Raw genomic sequence first — 21363 nt, 5'->3', positions numbered from 1 at the left:
ATTATAAGTTAAGTGTTATACACAGTATCTGTGTGTGTGTGTGTGTGTTGTTGTGTAGGGCAAAGTGAATTTCTTGTGCAGCCTGACTTGTTGTGAAGTGTTCAAACAGTCCAACAACATCACAGGAAAGTGTGAATACTGTCAGAGTGTACGGCCTGTCTATGACGTTCAGAGGGTCAACAACAAAGATTGCTGCTTTTGCAGCGAGGGTGAGAGAACAACAAAGTTTATATGTTAATGTTATCATAAGGTAGAATGTGATAAACAAACCAACTTCTTTTTCTTCGTCTCAGGCTGCAAGAGGATATTCTGTAAGGATCGGGAGAAGGAGTGGGGCAAATGCTGTCCCTCGTGTGCTTACTGCAGCTCACTGTCCATAACACTGGTGACAGCAAGATATGGAGAGAGGGACGAGGATTTCTGTTCTGAAGACTGCAGTTCCAAATACAACAAAGTCTTCTCATATGTAAGTTCACGTGGATGTTCAACTGTGTTGTTTTAAATGGGGAAGCTGAAGTGTTTCGAAATTCCAAAAATCCTTAATTGATGGTGAGGATATTCACAGGAGTGACCAGAATGTTGCTCTCTGCTTTCTCTCAGGTTGCCAAGTGCGACACCTGTGGTCGTAAAGGAGAACTGAAGAAGAGTCTTTACTTGCTGGGGCATGTGATGCACTTCTGTAACCTAAAATGTCTCTTACACTTCTGCAGAAAAATGGTCCAAATGAAGAACACAGGTAAATGTTGCTGTTGCAGTGTGATGTTGGTTGACCTTTCCTTTCTGTGGAGGTTCTCAGTCGTCCAGTTCATAGTCATCTTTAGGAGTTAGCCGTAGGCAAGTGGACTTTATGTCTGACTAACTGGTGAACAAAATCCAGGACACTCTTTTTATGATAAGAATTTATGTAATCTGGCCAGGAAAGACTGTTGTTTTGAAGGAGGGGTGAAAGAAGCATTAAGGTTAACATGGGAAAACCAACTATCAGTCACCAACAATGATGTCCTGAGGTCTCTTCCAAGTAGGATTAACACTCAGAAACAGGACAACAAAGGTGAACTCTAACACTTGCACTGCGTTCCATCTGGAGTTGACGTGAACTCCGATTTGTAGCTTGGAAACTCTGAGTTAGGATTCCAAGATGGCTGCCCCTTTTTCATATCTCGACTCTCTAGACGGGTATCCAGCCTTTATATGCTAAATACTTGGATTTTTCCACTAGTTAGTCAGAACTGAAGAAGCCTCTTGGTTGAGAGGTAAAATGTCTTCCACCTTAACTCAAGCAAGATTAGTTGCCTCCAGCTAACTAATAAAGTTGCCCTGTGTTATTATTTAAAAGCCTGTTCAAGTCTAATAGGACACATCCTGAATAGTTTGTATGTTTGTAAAATGTGTGTCGTCTCTTCCTGGACCAACACGTTTTTGTCTCATCATCCTGCTACTGCAAAATAACTTTAAGGCAAAATTAACATTAACGGCACAAGAAATATTCTTAAAACTTTAAAATCAGTTTTTATGTCCATGTAAAGAAAAGATGTCTGTTATATGTTGTGATTACCTTAAATCTCAGGAGTTAGGAGCAGGTAAATGTGTTCAGTGTGATGTTGATTTTTTATAAACATCCTCTCTGTGTTACAGCTCCAGTTTCTTCGTCCTCTGCATCTGTGGAGCCACCAGAGTCGTCGCCTGTCATCAGTAACGTCATCTCACTGGCTGGTTATCTGGCTCAGTATAATAATGCCAAGGCCAACCAAACCAAACAACAAGATAAACAGCAATGTACGCCACTTCCAGAAACAAAAGTGGACTCTGCCTCCGCCACTGTTATTCAAACTAAGGTTTTTGGACATGTAAGTTCACTTTTCCACATTTTATTAATAAGAATGTATCTCTTCAGACAATGTTGGGGAATAAAAGTAATAACCTTGCAAAGTTCTCTAACACATCACCCCCAACCTTTTACAGCTCAAGCATAAATGTTAAATTGCTGCGATAGCTGTTGAAGATTGAGATGTTGTTCTTCAGGCGAGTGTTCAGACTGAGACTAAGGAACTGAAGAACAAGTCGTTGCTCTGCACACCGCTAGTTCACAACAAAGGAGTCTCCTGTACAACAGCTACTGCTGAAACGGAGGCACAGACGGGTAAAATCCACCAAATAAACTTATTAAGATTCAACGATGCAGCCTGAAACAGAAAAAAAAACTGTTGACTGATGTTGTTTCTGTTTTCTTTCTCTTGGTTTGTGAAGACAACTTTTTTCCCAAGGTCATTGTGCTGCCTATCCCTGTACCAGTGTATGTTCCACTGCCTATGAACATGTACAGTCAGTACACACCACAGCCTGTGGCTCTGCCATTACCGGTATGTTGAAACAACTCTTTTGTGGTGGCAAATGTCTCAATCAGACATGATAACAGCTGTAGAAATGAATGGTCTGCACTTAGGACTGACACAAAACAACAAATCAGCTGATTCTATGTGTATACCTTTAATCTAGTGTCAAAATAACCTCACATTTGGTCAATTGACCCTTCAGACTCTTATCTTTACTTTAAGTATTGTGCTGTTTTCCTGTTTCTTGCAACAAGCAGAAGCAGGACATCAAGTTCACCAAACCTGATTATTACAGATATATTATGAGTAGGACAGGTCTAAAGGGCCCAAAACATTATCACATATAAAACATTTTCAAAGCATTTGATGATTTCTTTGTAAAATGTCAGATAATTAAACTGCTTCTGAGTGAAAGTAGAAGAAACCAGTTAATTGTGGTTTTAAAGTTCTTTATTATGACAAACTCTAATAAAAGAGAGAACCATTTTATAAATCTTAAGGTAAGGCATTCAGATAATTGTCTTGTGTCGAAGTTTAAAATGTAAATAAATATTAAAGTTGCTGTTGAAGAAATTTGTATTTGATAAATATTGTTATTAAAACAGAGCTCTGCCCTAATTATGAGTACAATTTAGTAGTTTATGTATATGACAACCTAGATGTACCTATAACAACTATAGTTCATAATTGATTAATCTGTTGAATATTTTCTTGATTAATGGATGTTATTTGGTCCATAAACTCTCATAAATTCTTTAAAAAGAGGTGATCAGTGTTTCCCAAACCTCAAAATGATGATGTTGTAAAATGTCGGATTTTGTCCACAAACCACAATTATTCAGTTTTAGTGATTTTTATTAAAATAAAATTATAAAAAAAAACACCCAAACTGATTATTCAACTATCAAAATAGTTGTTTGTATGCTTTGCACCTCTTTTATATCAAGTCATACACAAATTAAATCTATTCTGTATTATACATTACACCTGATTCCAAGATTCAAGTGTCACCAGCAGATTCCTGAGTCTGTGCTTCCCAAACTGTGTCTTTCACAGCTGCCTGTGCCCATGTTCCTCCCTGAGCCATCAGTGAAAGCCACGGATGAGAAGATCCAGCAGGAGCCCAGCAAAGAAGATCTCGACTTCAGGTGCGAGGCTGAGACGAAGCAGGACAACGGGAGTAAAGTTGAGGACAGGCTGACGGCCAGAGAGATGACTCAGATTCACAGTGGTAAGAAATCATCATTTCTATCATTATCAACGTATGTGTTTCCTTGATATGAAACCTTTACTTTACACAACATAATGCAGTGTCACTAAGAAATTGTGTTATGGCAAAGTTTGGCCAGCAGAGTGCACTCTGACGGTCTTTACCACACATACCAGAGCAAATGTAGAGGAGATGTTAACAGTATCATAAGTTGAGTGGCACTTCATAACAGTTGACAGAGAGAGAGAGAGAGAGAGAGAGAGAGTAATACATTCTGAAGAGGTGAGTTTTAAGGGCAGGATGTGAAGGTGGTTAGAGATTGCTGATAAGTTGGGTTAGTGAGTTCCGTTGGCTGAAGGCTCTGGAACCCATGTAGGAAGGTCAAGCAGGGGGTGTGTTGAGTAATAAGGAGGAGGTAGAACACACTGCAAATATTATGATATTATATACTTTGATTAAAATGTTCTTGTTTTAAGAAAAATAAGCTGCTAATACAATAGCTAGTTCAGCCACTTCCAGACTGTAATGTGTATGTATGTAAATGTATGCTTATTTTACTTTGTTTATAAATCAATTTTCGCAGTGTGTCGAGAGTGGAAGTGGGAGCAGATGAGGAGGAGATTGGAGGGGGTTAGGGGTTTGTGGGGTTATGGAGAGTCTCATACGTGTAGAGGAGAATGTTATTGTATACTGTTTGTGGAATTGGACTGGGAGCCAGTGAATGTGTCATAGAACAGGGGTGATGTGGTTTATAGCATTTTGGTGATGAAACGAGCAGCTGCATTCCAGAATGTAATGTGACATTTCTTTATATTTAAAAGCAGTGCACAACAGCTTAAAGTATATATTTATAAAAATATATATAGACACACGTCATTTTGTCCCTTCTGTAGCAAAATAAACATCATATTTTTTATTCTCGTGTCGCAGCAGATGTAGATACACCATTTTCTTCATTGTGCAAAATAAATAAACATAAAATAAGAGTTGGAGATGCCATTAATAAGTTTAGAAGCCAAGGAGGTAGCTGTCTATTCACTCTACTCTTTTAGGCACTTGTCATATAGTAGGAACTTAGCATACATAACATTTTAAAGCCAATATCATTATAAAAAATAATATAAATATACATGTCTCAGTTTGATGTGTTATGTTGTGTATTTTAGGACGTATATTTTCACCTACAGCTGATCATAAACATACTGTATTTATTTTGATAAAAGATTGCATTCAGAATAGTTTCTCAAGAACAAATGTGACTTTGTTATTTTCAGAGCAAATATTTGAAAAGGATTCCTTCGCTGATGTCAGCCTGGGTTCTTCCAGTGGATCACACACTCCTGCTGCTGTTCTCCACACGAGGGAGGAGCCTCAGAGCTCGACGAGCTCTTCACCTGTTCCTCCACACTTCCTGCAGATTTTCATCGACGTCCACGGCAACAACAACAACACGGTGAGAAGCCACCTGTGCGATTTAAAGGCTGCGATCTCATGATTGTGTGATGTAAAATTGTCTCTTCTCTCTGTCTCAGAGATGTAAAATAGAGACGTTGTCCAAGGCGGCTGAAGAGGAGACGCCTCAGAAGGATTGTTCTAAAGTTGGATCCATAAAGTACCAAAAATTGGATTGTCAGTTTGGACTTGATGCCTGGAGGAGATGGATTCAATGGAGGAAATCACAAATTGACCTGGACATAGATTCATGTATGTTTTCTCAGTATTATTTCCTCTTTATGATAAAATATGATTTTCAGTAAGCTCAGGTTTTTGCTCGATAGAAGTATATTTGAAGTCTATAAGTTAAGACAGGTTTGAACAGATGTTTAAATGTAAAACAAACAGGCATTTTGTCTATTTGATATTGCAAATAAAGTTTTTTTTTTTTGTTTTCCTCTTTGATCCTTTAGCTCACTCTGTGACTTTAAAGGAGAATATTCTTCACTGCTCCGCGTCTGAACTGAGCAATGCTCTCTCTCACTTCATCACGGAGGGGAAACAAGCCGACGGTGAGCCGTACTCGCCCGACACTCTGTTCTACCTCTGCCTGAGCATTCAACAGGTACTGTGAACAACACAAACGGGGTGCTCTCGCTCTAACCTGCTGCATCAGGCTCAGATTTCTTTGTTCTTGTGATTTTGGTGCTTGAAATCCTTCATTCAGATTCACTTTAGTGACACTAACTTACCACAAAAGCCAACAGTAGACCAGCAGTTTCTATCATAAGCTAAAAATGCTGTTTTTATCAATGGACTTTGGTGCAAGAGATGTGATTTTATGCAGCGCAACCGAACATGATAGTAACAGTCTGATGTCTTGAATCAGTTTTACTATTAAATGCGTTATAAATGTCATTTGTCACTGTTACTGTTTCAGTTTTTGTGTTCAGTGACATTTAACTACTTATTTTATATACATAGTGACAGTGTTTAATCATTTAACTGAAGTAAATTCTAATCACTGTATTGTTCTCAGTGACACACACCCGCTTTGGAACTTTTCCTCCCCTGCTTGACGTCTTGTTTTTGTGCATAAATGCTTGCATTCACTTACACTGTTTTTGTCTGCCTGCAGTATCTCTTTGACAACGATCGTGTGGAGAACATCTTTAGTGATCTGATCTACAAGACATTCTCCACCGAATTTATCAAGATCCTCAGAGATTTCAAACCTCCGGTGTCAGGCAGTGGTAAGTCATTACCACTTAACCATTTAAACATTTGGGTACAAATAAGAGCTAGAAGTAAGAAAGAGCTTCAAGTAAGCCAAACTATGAAGTGCTAGTCATAAGGGCGATGTATAAGTTTTTTTTTCGTCTGCGTCGTCGTCTTAGTCAAGGTAGAGTCGGAAGAAATGTGTTTTTAGTCAGCTGCGGAAGATGTGGAGGCTTTCCGCTGTCCGGATGTTGATGGGGAGCTCGTTCCACCATTTGGGAGCTAGGACAGTGAACAGTCTCGAGTTCTGCGAATGCCTCTGGGATCCTCTCAGTGAAGGGGCAGCGAGCCGGGTTGCTGATGCAGAGTGGAGGGGGCGTGCTGGGGTGTAGGTTTTGATCAAGTCCTGGATGTAGGCTGGACCGGATCCGTTTGTAGCATGGAATGCAAGCACTAGAGTCTTGAAGCGGATGCGAGCAGCTACAGGAAGCCAGTTAAGGGAGCGGAGGAGCGGTGTAGTGTGGGTCATCGTGCAGGTCTTTATCTTCATCTCTGTCTCAGACCGAGTCGGCTCACAGATCCCGTCTCTGTTGTCCTCTCCGGCAGGTCTCAGTGGTTCATGTGTGGAGGAGGACTTTCTTTGGGAATGTAAACAGTTGGGGACATATTCCCCCATTGTCCTCCTCAACACGCTGCTCTTCTTCTTCTGCAAGTTCTTTGGCTTCACCACGGTAGAGCAGCACCACCAACTGTCCTTCGCCCGCTTGAGGTGCTGCAGCAGAACCGGTCCTGACAAAACCAAGACCACCTACCTGCGCCTCTCCCCACCTTCATCCACAAAGGAAGCAGAGTCAGGTATAGTTTGACTGAGACCAAAATAACCTAAATAGCCAGCATCTGTAATAAAAACATGATTGTTGATGTGTGTGTGTGTGTGTGTGTGTGTGTGTGTGTGTGTGTGTGTGTGTTTTACACAGATACAGACGAAGTTCCCGCTAAAAAACGCAAGAAAGAGGAGAATAAACAGAATTTTTTGGAGATGATGGAGAACTTGGAGGACCCTCTGCGCTGCCCAGTCAGACTCTTTCAGTTCTACCTCTCCAAATGGTGAATGTCTGAAGGTTTCTTTTTAAACTAGAAGTTGTGCTGTGTGCATAAACAACACATGACTTCCCCGGAGTTCTGCTGTTGTTGCCAGTCACCAGCCTCCAATTAACTGATGGAGGCAACAGTGGATCAACAACTCCTGTATGTTGTGATGTAAAGTCACTGATTTTCTCTATGGACTTTGTTGCAGGGAATGAGCTGTTTTACAAATGTTGGTATTCAGTGGGAAAAGGCTGTACAACTGTTAAAAAATAGTGAATGAATCTATCTATAAATGCAAGGAATATCCATCTGTTAATCATAACTGTACAGCAGGTGACTTACTAAGGGCAACAGTGTGTGCAGAGCCGACTTGGACATTGTTTGGATTCCTAAAGATATCGTAGAATTGAGCAGGTGTAGATTTCTTCTTTGGGTTAATCTTTTATTTCTTCTTGCGTCCCCACTTGCAGCTGCGCATTCAGTGATGCTGAACTATCTTATTAAGGATGTTTGAACAGCCCCCGAAATGACGAAATGTTATCCTTCTCTCTTTTCCACTTTCAGCTCGGACTCGATGAGGAATCGCAGCGATGTGTTTTACCTTCTCCCGGAGCGCCGCTGTTTCCCCAGCAGCCTCCGGTGGTTCTCCTCCACTCGTCTGGATGACGGCCCCATCGAGGCCATGCTCATGCGAAGTCTCGCTGTGCAGCAGCTGCGGGAAGGAACTTAGACGAGGTACGGACGACAAACGAGTTAAGGCTCAACGTTTACACCTGGTGTTTTGAGAATGATGGTGGGTTTTTTTCATTGTTCTTTTGGGGGAAAAAACTATGTTAAGTTGAAAAGAATGTAGAGCATTCCAGCGAAACATAAATAGTTCAATTAAATCTTTCCAACTATCACCTGAAAGCGTTTGAACGTAGACCTGTTTAATCCTGTTTTCAGCACGTTCTGATGAAAACATGGTGCACCTTACATTTTTCTAATCTACGAACGTTTGTTGTTGTCACTTTCAGTTCAATGTTGAAAGTAATAAATTTCATTGTAAATAAATTAAAGAAAATAATGGAAATTTTATTACCCATTTTGTGACCCTTCTTTTGTATCGTTGGAATAAAATGTTTTCATTACTGTGGTCCTTTTTTTTTAACCTTTTTTAGGGGTTTATTTTTCAGCTGCTGTCTTCTCACATGGGATAATTTTGACATTATGTGGAAATATTAGTTGCAAAGGGCCAGAAAATTCTAGAAACATTCCATGGGAGTTGAGAGGAGATTTGGGATAGTTTAAAGAACTGTGTCGTATACAAATATAAATATTTTGTATGCAAAATTATAAAAAAAAAAAAAAACATGATGCAGATTTATCAATACTTATTTATTTTATTGAACAACAAAAACATGAAAAACAATATATTATTTACAAATTATATTTAAGTTCCCAAATTTAAATTTCAAAAAAATGTCCTGTTTATTCTCATAGATTCCTGTTTATTTCCATGAAAATGTTGCAACCCTATATGGAAATTTGATGAGGGAACTTTTGTAAAGTATGTGCAAAGATATAGATAACATGCCCTTCTTCTGGAGAAGGAATTTGAATGTGAGCTGTTTTTTTTTTTTTTTTTTTAAATAAGAAAATTAGCATCACTAAAAAGATTTAGCTGGATGAAGTGTAAAATCCCATTTGTTTCTCACAAATACTTTTTTGAGGTTCTTTGCAGGATTTGTCAAGCCAGCACTTCAGGTCCGGAGCTCCGTCTTTCTCCCCCATCCTCACACAGTCCTCTCCCTCACGATCCTCTTTTTCCCAGTTGTCCGGGTTAGCGCCGAGCCAAAAGTTCCAACTAGGAAAACAAGGGAACAGAAACAGATCTGGATAAAAAAAAACAGGGTAACTTTGATGCTGCAAATGGATGAAAAAGCTCTTTTCATAAAGGTTGAACCTGGTGTTCAGTGGTAATCCATCCACCCACATCCACTTGCCCTCTGTCTCTGAGTCTGTCAGTCCAATCCAGAACTTGTCCTCAGGGTTTATCATTTTTGTCATCAGTCTTGACACCAGGAATCTCTGAAGAGGAAGAGGTGATGAAGAAGTTAACACTGTGAAGAAGTGACAGATTTAGTTTGATTATCGGACTGGGATATTCATGAGAACATGGACCTGCTCTTCTTTGTTGTTTATCACAACCAGGTCTCCTCCCAGTTTCGAGCATTCTAATTTGCTCTTGTTCCAGGTCAAAGGAGTGGTGGTGAAGAAGTAGCACTTTCCACCATGATGCTCCCAGCCTTCATCACACGTTGGACATGTCTTGCCTTTGAAGAGAGCACAGCAACAGATTAACCCCCGAATAAAACATTATGAGATGCTTATAAACAAAATTCCATAATAATGCTTATAAATATCTTCCAAACCAGTATTGCTGTGTAAGAATTTTAACACTTAAGTTGTATTTATATTAATTAACGCCTTACTCAGGTTCGTAGGGTATATAAAACTCAATAAGTCATTTCAAGTAAGTGCTTATAAGTTTGTGAACAAGAAATAATGTTAAGATTTTTATTACTATTTATTTAATGTAATTATTAATAAACATGTTACTGTTTATAACGGGTACATGAGCTGTTAACGATTATCTAGCAAGAACTATAAGTGTCTTAAAAGCAATAATAACTGTTAATTATGCGTTTACTAACACCCACTTAACGTTATTTGTGATTAGTTAATTACCACATTATCACTACTTCAAAGCAAAGTGCAAGAACTTACCTGTGTAATTGTTCAACACAGCAGGGAAACGTTGGAGCCTTTCAAGCTCGGACTTGGTTTGAGCGTTTTTTAGATCTGATTGCAAAATGAAAGAGAATAAAGACGAGAGTGGTCAGAAATGAAATTAAGCTACAATATTTAATTTAATTCTGATAATTAACTATGAATTGCTCTCTGTTATGTAACTGGCAGTGACTGACAGAATTGGGGGTCCATGGATCAATTATGACCAGAACTAACTTATGTAAAACTAAGTTAATGTGAAACAAATGGGACAAAAGTGCATTTAAACGTAAAAGTAGCAAAGTGGCAGCCTTTTGGGAATCTTTTGTTGGTGTTTGTGAAGTTGCTGCCACTTTCTTTTACCTAAAAACTTCTTGTAATGTTTCATTTTCAAACTTTTTCTGTTGTTGCCAAAAAGAGAAACTTTTCGATTCAGTCTGAACAAACTCACTGAGAAGAATATGGTGGCCCAACAAAAATAGTTTAGTTAATGCTGTATTAATGTTGTGTTTTTCTACTTGTGTTGTTTTGTACGACAGAGTATTTGGGCCAGCCAAAAAAAAAAAGACAGCACAAGGGACAAAAACTGCCAAAAAAAAAAAATCTGGTACAAGAAAAAAAAAAGTTTGGCATAAAAATTAATTAATTGAGAAAATATCAAAGTACTATAGTCGATGGCCATGGCTGCCTCTACAGACGCATCGATGAAGTGGTACTTCAGAATCGGCTATAATAATAAGGAAATTCTCTCTTTTGGCTCATAAACACGGTGTGGTAATAAGTATTAGGACACTGAAGAGACTGTGTCGGAAACTTGGTTTGTTCAGGAGGATAAACCATACAAACTTTTTTTCTTGTGCTGGATTTTTTAAAATTATTTTTTTACCCCTGCTGGCCCTAATACTCCTTCGTGGATTTGCACTTCAGGGGCCACCTTAGAAGAAATAAACTCACGTGTCACAAAAAGAGCAGCAACAGCAGCCGCCAGCAGGAGGCTGAGAACCAGCAGAGCCACTCTCTCTAATGTCAGCAGCGTCCCTCGTCTTTTTGCAGGACGCTGGGAGTCTGTTCAGTGGCAGGAGACACAGAGACGAGACAGGTTCAGCCTCACCGCAGATTCTGGGTGACTATGGGTGTTTAAAAATGTTTTAACTCAAATGTTCCTAACAAACTGAGTAATGAGTGGTTGCAGGCTTCATGAGAACATAATCAGAATACACCAATGTATTGTGGGCATCTTAAAGCGCCAGTGTAGAGCCTCTATTGCCCCCTGCGGACTTACTTTGCAAAGTAATTACCAAAACAGTGCACTTTTTATGACCTGCTTTGCTGTCTGCTTTGAGAGAAAATGCAATAGTGAGTCGCTAAAATAGTGGCTGTGATAAAGATCTGATCATGAACATTCAGGTTTGCTTTTATTTCTCTTACAAAACATTTCCTGTTCTCTTCTTTGTGGTATTTGCAGCCGTAGTGCTGCTGTGTGAACTTGAAGGATCATAGAAACACAGAAGAGAGAGAATCGTATCAGAAGTGTGTGAACGCATGAATGTTATTGTGGTTTCGTTTTGTTTGTTTGTTTTTTACACACGCAAATTGCATTCAAATCCAGAAGTCATCATCTACCGCTTTATCCTCCACCAGAGGGTCGCGGGGGTGCTGTGCCAATCTCAGCTACATCGGGCGATAGGCGGGGTACACCCTGGACAGTTCGCCAGTCCATCGCAGGGCCACACACAGATAGAGACAAACAACCATTCACTCACACACTCACTCCTATGGTCAATTTGGAGTGTCCAATTTACCTATCCCCACATTGCATGTTTTTGGACTGTGGGAGGAAGCCGGAGTCAAATCCAGAAGGAAAAAGAATATTAAAACATGTCAGGAGGGGTCAAGAGGTCACACAGGACCCCAAAGACTAAACAACAAAACAATAAAAACAACACAGAGTTACAGAAATGTGCAAAAGTTACAAAACCATATAAAACACCCCTGATTACACACTACAGCTTTATCACTGTTGACCGCAAACTTTTAAGTGTTCTAAAAATCAGAATAACACGACATGTGAATTAAGGCTGCAGCAACAATTAATGTGCTTCTTAATTTTTTACAAAGTAAGTGATCATACTATTACCATATTGTTACTGCACTATAATCTCCTACATGTGGATATTTGTTTGTTTTCTACCGGTTAATACAGATATTTACACATTTAAAATTTTAATTTATGGATTATTGTGTGAACAGCAGCTTTAAGAACTGAAAGTGAGGGAGCAACACATGGAAACAGGAAGAACACACACACACACACACACACACACACACATACTGTGACTTCAGAGGATATTGCATTAACTTACATTAATTTCCTGTAGAGTTACTTTAACCATAACCATATTTGGTAGTGCTCTAACCTTGATCTCTAAAAAAAGAAAAAAAGTCTTCACCTTTGATTAAAGTCCCTGTAATGTGACTGTGTAAATGGAATTAGGTCCCCACAACATAAGAAATACCAGACAAACACACACTTTTCTTGTAAGTGACGACTATAAATACAACCATGACCTTTGTCATAGTCATTTCCTCTTTTTTTTCTTCCTTTTCTTCACATTATCCCAATAACGTAACAGACTTCCCTTTTTTTCCCCCTTTTCTCTCTTGTCATCTTAACTTAACTCAAGCCTAACACTTTTTTAATACTTTTACTTCTAAAACTTAAGGACATTTTATTACAGAAAATGACTTTTGATACTTAATTACAGTAAATAAAATATATACTTTAAGACTTGTACTCTTACGTAATATTATAGTGGTAAGATGCTTGTACTTTTACTCAAGTAACCCTTTGAGGTAATTTATACAATACTTTATACAAGTCCAACTACTATTATAGACAATATTTATGTTAATTTTATTTCATAATTGTATCTTTAAGAAACTGAATGTTTCAAAATTGTCCTTTCTATTTCACAGATGTGATGATTTAAACCAGATGTACCCACCGGGCTGTTCTGGTCGTGTGGTCGGATCACTTTGTGGGATCTTGACTTCGCAGTACGTGGGCTGAGCAGACGAGGATGTGGCCTCTGCTGCACAACATTAAAAACATTTTTTTTGACAAATTTGCATCGTCATCGGCAGTTCAAGTTCAATGAAAATACACGATCTTCAAATTGACAAATAAAAAAAGAAATATAACTGTTTGTTTTTCACTGAATAATTTAAGACTCACCACTTCTGCTTCTTCTGTCTGTTGTGAACTTGACATCAGTGTAAATGACATCAGCTTCAGGCATGTTTTCTTCTGGGTGACCATCAGTGAGTTTAAAAGAGAAATGCACTTAAGTATTGCAGCATCCTGTTCAAATACTCCTCATATCTCGCTTGTCAATCTCTCCTTTTCTTTTTAGAAACAAAAAAAAAGTTTTTCTCATCACATACTGATGCCACTTCCCCATAATGAACACCAGTGATGTCACACACAAACACTTATTCTCCCTTCTCTGCCATTTTCACTTCCTAAACCTTCCTAAACTCTCACAATCAAATCATGAGAAATTATTATAAAGAAAAATCAATAACATACAACTACTTGTACTTGCCGACCCCAGTTCTACTTAAAAGTTTGCTTCCACTATTAATGCAAAATAAAGGATTAAATTAATAAACTATGATGTAAGATACAAATTAAACCCCCCAGATAAAAATAAATTAAGTATATCTTCTTCATAACCAGCTACTCATAACTCATACTGTATGTCCATGAATGCATCAGTAATTGTGATATACTGTATGTATATATATACATATATATTACTCCAAAATTAACAAATTCTGTATTCAAACTGTATATATTGATCATAATACTTTTCTATTTTAATATTTTTTATTTGACGTATGAAATTAAAATTAAAAAATAAATGTATTTCACTGTTTAAAATAAAGAAATAATAGTAATAAGTAAGTAAGTAAGTCATTTTACTTCAGTTGTTTTTTCAGTACATACTTTCATACTAAATTATTTGTTTTACTTCCCACAGTGAAGCCTTATACGGATGTTACAAGGATGTTACACAGTGACGCTTTCGACCAATCAACGCTCACACCAATTGACCGAAAAGTCTTTGCAGCCAATCACATGCCGTGTGGTCTGACAGGTGGGCGGGGCTTAGCCGTTGAAGCAGGAAGAAAGCGACCGGTCTCTCCTTTCCCTGACTCACCAGGAGCCCCGCACGGACTCGGTTAAACTTTCTGCCCCCGTGTGCGTGTGTGACTGTCCCGGTTCAGACATGGCTCCCAGCGTGCAGCTGAAGGAGGCTTTTGCCGATGTCCACGAGGGAATCCGCGCCATTCTGCTCGGGCCACCCGGAGCCGGGAAAGGGACTCAGGTGAGCTAGCGGGGCTAGCTGTTAGCTCGTGGGAGTTTCAGCAGTGTAAAACGCATGGTCGCAGTTATTATTAGTGGCTAATGCTAACGCTAACGTACCAGACTTTACCTGCACGTTCTGGTTTTCGCTTTAGAGGGAAACGATGACGTCAGCAAACTTTCAAAGCAAAGTCTGTTTTATCAAAACGTCTATTTTTCACTTGTTCTGCCTGCATTTAAAAGTCGAACTGGATTAAACTATCTACCCAGTCAAGGGCTACGTCAATTAATTAATCGCCAGCTATATTTATTAATCGATTAATCACTTATACTGTTTTGTTTTCTATCACCTAATAAAGTTTTTCATTAAAACTAAAATAATTTGGTTTGTGGACAAAACAAGACATCAATATTTCCATGTCAACATTTTCTGACATTTTATGGACCAAACAGGTATTAGTGAAGAAAAGAATCTTTGCACCCTTAATCCAGTTTTTCACTTGAGGAACTGTGAACACTCACTGTCAAGTCTGTTTAAGAGTGTTGTGTGTATTTAGAAAATGGTCTAAACTGAGTTATAAACAGCACAATCTCGCATCTTGTGTTGATGTAAACAGGATAAACTAGATTTGGTCTAAAATGCCATCAGCGCTTCCACCTCTAGTTTAAAATTTAGGCTTTATCAATAACCACTAAATTGGATTTGTTAGATCAATATTATCTATGTTGTTACTTTGCAGATTTGATCATTAAATAGACAATATGATTGAATGTATGCAATGTAGCTCAATAAACTAGTAGACTGGTATTATTTAAAAAAAAAAACAAAAAAAAAAACTAATGAATTATCCTATATTTTGCACCACTGATGAATCATTTGTACTGTATTTGTGTATATTGACACATGAAGATATGAATAGAAAATGGAAAAAACACCTATTTTCATTGTTTAACAACAACATTTTAAAAACTGCACGTTTTTCAGCGCACTGCTTTCTGTCTCAGGAGGTTCTGTGTCGCAGCAGGCAGACAAATGGACATCAGTGGGGTGTTGTTACTAAACTATGTTAATGCCTTCCTGCAGTTGGTCATGTGGAATCAGATTAGTAACAAGAGCATGGACTGTTTGATTTCATTAACCTGTGTTGTAATCTGGTCTCTGTGGAAATCTCACTCTGTAGATTTATTTACTTTTTTTGGACAGGGGTGTGGTTTGTTTATAGTAATAGCTTGAATTAGAAGGCAAACCATTTTATTACCAACATTTTCTGTTTGTTCGTTTGTAGCTTTATAAATGTGAGGACTTTGAGCTTTTCTTTGCACTTTGAATAAAAAGAGCAACTTAAGAAAATGGTCAGTGGATGTAACTTTCCAATGGAATTCACTGGAAAGTTGTGAGTAGAACTTTATCATTGCTTAATTCTTTCATTGAACAACAAAAATATGAATGTTGAGTAAAATATTCCCTACAACCTGCACTATGGATAACTCATGGACGGTAAGTGGAGTGGTCTCACCTCCTGTCTTGTGTGCAGGCTCCTCGATTGGCAGAGCGCTACTGTGTTTGCCACCTGTCCACAGGAGACATGCTCAGGGCCATGGTGGCTTCCGGTTCTCCGCTTGGAAAAAAGCTCAAAGAGACCATGGATGCTGGAAAACTGGTAACATTTCCGCTCATCTGCTCACGTCACGATCTCTGTGTGTATTTTTCCTTCGCTGTCCCTTTTGACCTCTCTGGGTCTCTGCTTGACTTTACCGCCCGTCAGCATGACCACGTCTCATGTTTTATATGTCTTAAATGTTTACGTTGATGCAAAGTAAAACAAACGTGCAGCAGCAGCAGCAGCAGGAATTTCCCCGACAACTTTCCAATCCTTTTTAAAATCAAATCTCAAAGTTCTACAATAGTATCAAGTTATGGAAAATTTCCCCGAAACATTGTGGTATATTTTGATCGTCTGCTCTTTCTGTTGCATGCAAGTCTCGTTTCCACCAAGCTGTACGTTGCAGTTCAGTTTGTACAGTACACCCTGGTGGGATTTGCATTTTGACCATGGGGTGCCGCATGCATAAATGACGTTGCTGTTTACGCAGCTGTGTCACCTACGTAAACAGTGCGACTTTATACCAACATGGCTCACCGAATCTTGCCAGTAAATTCTTCAAAGAAGAAGAAAACTACGCCAAAATGGAGGACCCACAGAATTCTGTGTTTCATCGTGGAATGTGGCTGTTAAGAGACAACTCTGTTGACGAATCAACAGTGTGTCAAACTCCACCCCTTTTTAGGATCTGACCACTGTGTTCGGAAGTCCTACAGAAGGCTGCCAAAAACTGACACTGGGTTCCCACAGGTCATTGCAAAAAACCTAAATAGACGTGGGTTCATTGAAAGTGGTTGAATTTTGTGCAAGAAAGCAGTTATGTTGATATTTAGCTAAATCTCTCCCTTGTTTATGACAACGCCACCTACTGTTTAATGCGCCCTGCGTTGCTTGATGTATGTAAACACTGTCCACTGTCTCACTCCCCTGCTGACGTGAGATTCCATGCAGAACAATGAGCGAATAATGTTAAGCAAGAGCGAACAAATGCCGTGATGCCTGGGAAATGAGAATTCCAAGATCTCTGGTTCACCAAAGAAAATGACAGAGACTGACTTTGCCCATGATCCCAAGGACAATCACTTCAGTCCATATGCAGAGCGTGCTGCAGATCAATAAAAAGTGGACGCCTTGGGCGAAGCGGCTCTTACAAGTTGCCCTCCCATCTTAAGCTGTGTCCGCACATTCAGTCCTTGACTTTGAGAAAATTGGTCCTGAAAATCCTTTTTGATTTGATGTCATCCAAGGTGCAGTTATTTCTGTGTCCTAATAGCTGCATCACTCACCAGTCTGAACCAGACTGTACTGTGTGGTGGAAATGAGGGGTGTATACGGTGCAGACCATGTTTCCATCATAATGAAGTTTAATGTCCACATTTAAGCCATGAGGGAAATAAATTTAATTGGTAATTTAGTCATTAGATAAATCACAAAAATAGATAAAGTGTTTGACAAATAAGAGTTTAGGCGTGCAGAATACATGTTAAAACCTTGAGTGGAGAAAACCTGATAATGTTTTTGTTGTGGTGCAGGTCAGTGATGAGATGGTCGTGGAGCTCATAGACAAGAACCTGGACTCGCCACCCTGCAGGAACGGGTTCCTCTTGGACGGGTTCCCCCGAACTGTCAAACAAGCAGAGATGGTGAGAATTATGGTGTTATTTTTCTTCTGTGCCACTAATTTCATTAAGTCTGGTATTAAATCAACACAGGACAAGAAAATCTAGGTATTACTTATGGCGCCTCTGTTCATCTCCTCCAGCTGGACGACTTGTTGGAGAAGAGAGACGAGAAGCTGGACTCTGTGATCGAGTTCGCTGTCGACGACTCTCTGCTGGTTAGCAGGATCTGTGGCAGGTAAGACGATTCAGCATTCAGGTTTAATTCACAGACACGTTGCAGGAGGACAGCAGTGATTTAGGAATTGACCACTTTGCTGTGTAGTACTGTCAAGAGTTTTCAGCTGGGGCGTTCCTCATAGTGTTACTGTGTCAAATCCACAGTCGGGCAGGTAGATAATGTCAGAAGGAAGTGGAGCCTGAAAGTATATGTCTATCAGAAGTATGAAAGCGTCTGTGAGCATGTGTACATGTCTGTACCTGATGAATACCAAAGATGCTCTTGTCTGATTGTGTGGCTTCTTCGGTGTGGTTTTTGGCTTCTTGCCTCATTTGGCAAATGGAGAACTGCTTGGCTCAACGCTCTCCTTCTACGGTGGCCTTCATGCACCGTAAAGGATGTTTTTCTTCATCCAAGTGTCTTAAGCTTCCATTTCTAAATGTTTGTCATTCTGACTGCTATAGAAATGCACCAGACGGACATAAAAAATGACTAAATGGACCTTATGATTTTTATATTTATGAGATTACACATTTATATACATATACATTTCTGCCAGTAAGCCCTGCTAAATGTTACAAACTGGACCTTTTTAAATGTAAAATTACCTTTTTAAAATAACAAGTTCATGTTATAGTGTGGAATAATGGTGACACTGATGGTGCTTTGGTCAGCAGAGGCAAACACCTGCAAGGTGGTCATTTTATTCATTAAAACATTTATTTGATTAATTGAGAAAAATGCTTATTGGATGTATTGATGGCTCTGTTTATTATCAAAGAATCCTTCTTGCTTTTGGTGGTCTACTTTGACTAGTATTGAATAGTGTCGTTATAATCATCACATCACCCAGAAAAAAAAAAATAAAAGCTCCTCTGAATGTTTCTGCGACTCATGCTTTCAGACCGCTTTGTCTGAACATGTGACACGACTTTAGAAAAAACACGTTGTGAAATCCTTTTTTTTGTGTGTGTGGTAGTGTGGCATAGACAGTGTTTGTCCTCCTTTTCCACAATGACCTCTCTGCATTATCTGCACGCTGAGATCATTAAATAAAAAAACTACTAGGCAGTGTACACGGAGCCATGTGTGTCCACGGGGGTCTTTTGTGTCTTTTGAGTCTTTTCAAGCCCAAGTAGGACAAGGGCAGCACGTGGGATGTGAAGAGCACAGTTTAGTGAGTCACTGTATCTGCCCTCTTCCAACTCTGATTTCTTTTCCATCCATCTCCTCCACCCTCTCGCTCTCCTCCTCTCCATCAGACTAATTCATCAGCCCAGTGGCCGCTCGTACCATAAGGAGTTCAACCCCCCTAAAGAGCCCATGAAGGATGACGTAAGTAGTCTGACATCAGACCCTCAGCCTGTGGAGGGCTAACAAATTCATCTTTTTTGATTCAAAGTCGCAATTTGCAAATCATACAAAGGCTGCACTTAATTTGCTCTGTGTTTGATTTTTCTATGGCAGTTAAAATGTATTATGGAAACCATTCAGAAACAAGTTCTCATCTTTGCATTAGTCTATAAAATAGATCATCATAAGGAAGTTCTTCAATCCTGTAATGAATATCAAACTCGTCTACACCCACAGGTGACAGGTGAGCCGCTCATGCACCGCAGCGACGACAACGAGACGGCGCTGCACTCCCGCCTGGATGCCTACCACCGGCAGACGCAGCCTCTGGTGCACTACTACAGCGCCCGGGGACTTCACACGGCTGTCGACGCCGCCCAACACCCGAACGTCGTCTTCGCCTCCATCGTAGCTGCCTTCTCTGCTGCCACGGAAATCCCCGCCCGTGCCTCCGCCAGTAAAGACCAAGTCTTCTTCATTTAAAACCTTTTTTCATCTTCTTCTTCTTCTTCTCTCACTTTTCTGCCTGCTGGCTTTTTTTTGCGGTAAACGCGGGAAATGGAGACTCGGGGAAACTCGCCGTATTCCACAGTGGGATCCCTGTTGTAGAAACAGAAAATATTCAGTGTCGGTTAAGAACTTTTTGCTGCTCTTCATCACAAAACCGAGTATTTAAGCGGGAACATGCCTCAGTAAAACTGATCGGTAATGAAGTAAACACATCATTTTAGTTTCTGCCCAATGTCCCCAAAGAAATTCATGTTTGGACCCGAGCAGAGCCTTTCCTTTGGCAGTTTTGCTCTTGTGTAATCCATTACTTTGCCTCTCTTTTCCGACTTTGATTGTCATTGCTACTTTCTCACCTGCCAGCGAAGTGTTGACAGCCAGAGAATTGGTTAGGACCATCTCATGTCATGTGACCTGCTGTCAATTCACAATGGCTGCTTACTGAGCAGGATTTTGTTGCTATAAGATTTATTAGAGCAACATTATGTAAGTGAAAGTAGATTTTTAGAGGTCGACCGATATGGGTTTCTCTATAGCTGATGTTGATTTCTTCTTTTTTTGCTCCTCCCTCTGATATAATATAAAAGTTTAATGGTAACAAATAACCCAAAACATTGGTTAAAAATTGTGTAGCTTGTAACAACTGGCAAATTATTATATCATAATCAGCCAATGCAGATTATTAAAAGGTAAATATCGGCCAAATCATTCGGTCTACCTCTAGAATAAAGATGTTTGACCGCAAATGCGTCTTTTTAATTGACGTCATTTTAGAAATACACTCATTAAGTTGCACTTAAGTTTTGCCAAGTGGGAATGAAAGAAACTCCATTCTTCCTAATACAAGTCAGTGAGTCATCAAACTGACACTGACTGGACCTTTAAATTCTGCACAGAAGTGTTTTTTTTTTGTTTTTTTTTCCTCCCCTCACTGACTTGACCTATGGATCTCCTTGTGGCTGTTTGTCCTTGACTCTTCGCCGTCCTCTTCTTTGACCAACGATCCGCCGTGTCGCCGCTGCTCTGTAGTCTCCTGCTGTTACATGTTCAGTGGAAACCTCTCGCATGCAGACTGTGTTACCTGCTCTGTCCCCTGAATACTGATGTGTCTCCGTCCTCTCGGGCTGTTGGGATGAAAAACCGTAGCAGATGTTCCTCGTTTTCTGTGGCCAGGTTTTAGACGACGAGACTGTCCTGGACCACATTATCACACAAGTGTGAATGTATAAAACTGACTGAATTGTTTATTTTTTAAACATGCACTTTCAAGGTAATGCTTTGTCCAAATTGACAGTTTAAGCATTTAAAAACACCAGAAAATGTTATTTCTTGCTGATATTTAATTCATTGAAAACTTTTTTTTCTCCCCCTCTTTCTCTTCCAGCTGGTTGAATCCTGAGCTGCTCCATTTTCCACTGAGGAGAAGGATTGGAGCAGGCAGATGGACGGCAGAGAGGGCGTGGTGGTGGGTTGGAGGGTCAGACTGTCGCTGGTTCTTTAAACGTCATAAGTTGTGATTCATTTTAGGCTCTTAGTTGTCGGCACTTCGTCTATTGGCAGTAGGTTCTTCATCGTCCTCCTGTCAAAGTCCTCTTTGTTTTCTCTGCTAATAAATCTGCTTTTCTACCATCGTCA

General features: G+C 39.6%; 3 protein-coding genes across 6 annotated transcripts in view; 2 read left to right on the top strand and 1 right to left on the bottom strand.

The window, feature by feature from the left end:
- LOC131447615 (uncharacterized) overlaps positions 1 to 8414 on the top strand; it is a 29805-nt gene extending 21391 nt beyond the window's left edge. For 2 of the 3 annotated variants that reach the window (XM_058619507.1, XM_058619506.1), the window contains exons 33-46: positions 59 to 209; positions 294 to 466; positions 601 to 736; positions 1636 to 1847; positions 2023 to 2140; positions 2248 to 2360; positions 3390 to 3564; positions 4818 to 4996; positions 5076 to 5247; positions 5451 to 5602; positions 6116 to 6230; positions 6802 to 7050; positions 7173 to 7302; positions 7849 to 8414. In XM_058619507.1, coding sequence (XP_058475490.1) covers positions 59 to 209; positions 294 to 466; positions 601 to 736; positions 1636 to 1847; positions 2023 to 2140; positions 2248 to 2360; positions 3390 to 3564; positions 4818 to 4996; positions 5076 to 5247; positions 5451 to 5602; positions 6116 to 6230; positions 6802 to 7050; positions 7173 to 7302; positions 7849 to 8014 — 2241 coding nt within the window. In that variant the 3' untranslated portion in view covers positions 8015 to 8414. Of the gene's footprint in view, positions 1 to 58; positions 210 to 293; positions 467 to 600; positions 737 to 1635; positions 1848 to 2022; positions 2141 to 2247; positions 2361 to 3389; positions 3565 to 4817; positions 4997 to 5075; positions 5248 to 5450; positions 5603 to 6115; positions 6231 to 6801; positions 7051 to 7172; positions 7303 to 7848 lie in introns of those variants that run through there. The other variant, XR_009234060.1, reaches the window with a different exon arrangement.
- A 315-nt stretch (positions 8415 to 8729) lies between these two features.
- LOC131447617 (hepatic lectin-like) lies at positions 8730 to 13526 on the bottom strand. The gene is made up of 7 exons (XM_058619512.1): positions 13292 to 13526; positions 13062 to 13148; positions 11011 to 11121; positions 10054 to 10128; positions 9448 to 9599; positions 9230 to 9354; positions 8730 to 9130 (listed from the first exon to the last, which is right to left on the bottom strand). The coding sequence occupies exons 1-7, from the start codon at positions 13353 to 13355 to the stop codon at positions 8944 to 8946; spliced, it is 801 nt and encodes a 266-aa protein (XP_058475495.1). The 5' UTR covers positions 13356 to 13526; the 3' UTR covers positions 8730 to 8943.
- Positions 13527 to 14245: 719 nt separating this feature from the next.
- ak2 (adenylate kinase 2) lies at positions 14246 to 21363 on the top strand. Of its 2 annotated transcripts, XM_058619514.1 has the most exons (7): positions 14248 to 14447; positions 15961 to 16086; positions 17562 to 17672; positions 17792 to 17886; positions 19131 to 19203; positions 19459 to 19678; positions 21113 to 21363. In XM_058619514.1, exons 1-7 carry the CDS (start codon positions 14349 to 14351, stop codon positions 21118 to 21120), a joined length of 732 nt encoding a protein of 243 aa, XP_058475497.1. In that variant the 5' UTR covers positions 14248 to 14348; the 3' UTR covers positions 21121 to 21363. The 2 variants fall into 2 exon arrangements, with proteins under 2 accessions (XP_058475496.1, XP_058475497.1); XM_058619513.1 differs by lacking the exon at positions 21113 to 21363 and having other exon boundaries at positions 14246 to 14447; positions 19459 to 19719.

The sequence above is a fragment of the Solea solea genome, chromosome 20 (assembly GCF_958295425.1).
Source record: "Solea solea chromosome 20, fSolSol10.1, whole genome shotgun sequence".
In the NCBI taxonomy this organism is placed as follows: Eukaryota; Metazoa; Chordata; class Actinopteri; order Pleuronectiformes; family Soleidae; genus Solea; species Solea solea.
The sequence above is the reverse complement of the archived record's forward strand: the minus strand, read 5'-3'. Positions and strand labels throughout refer to the sequence as shown.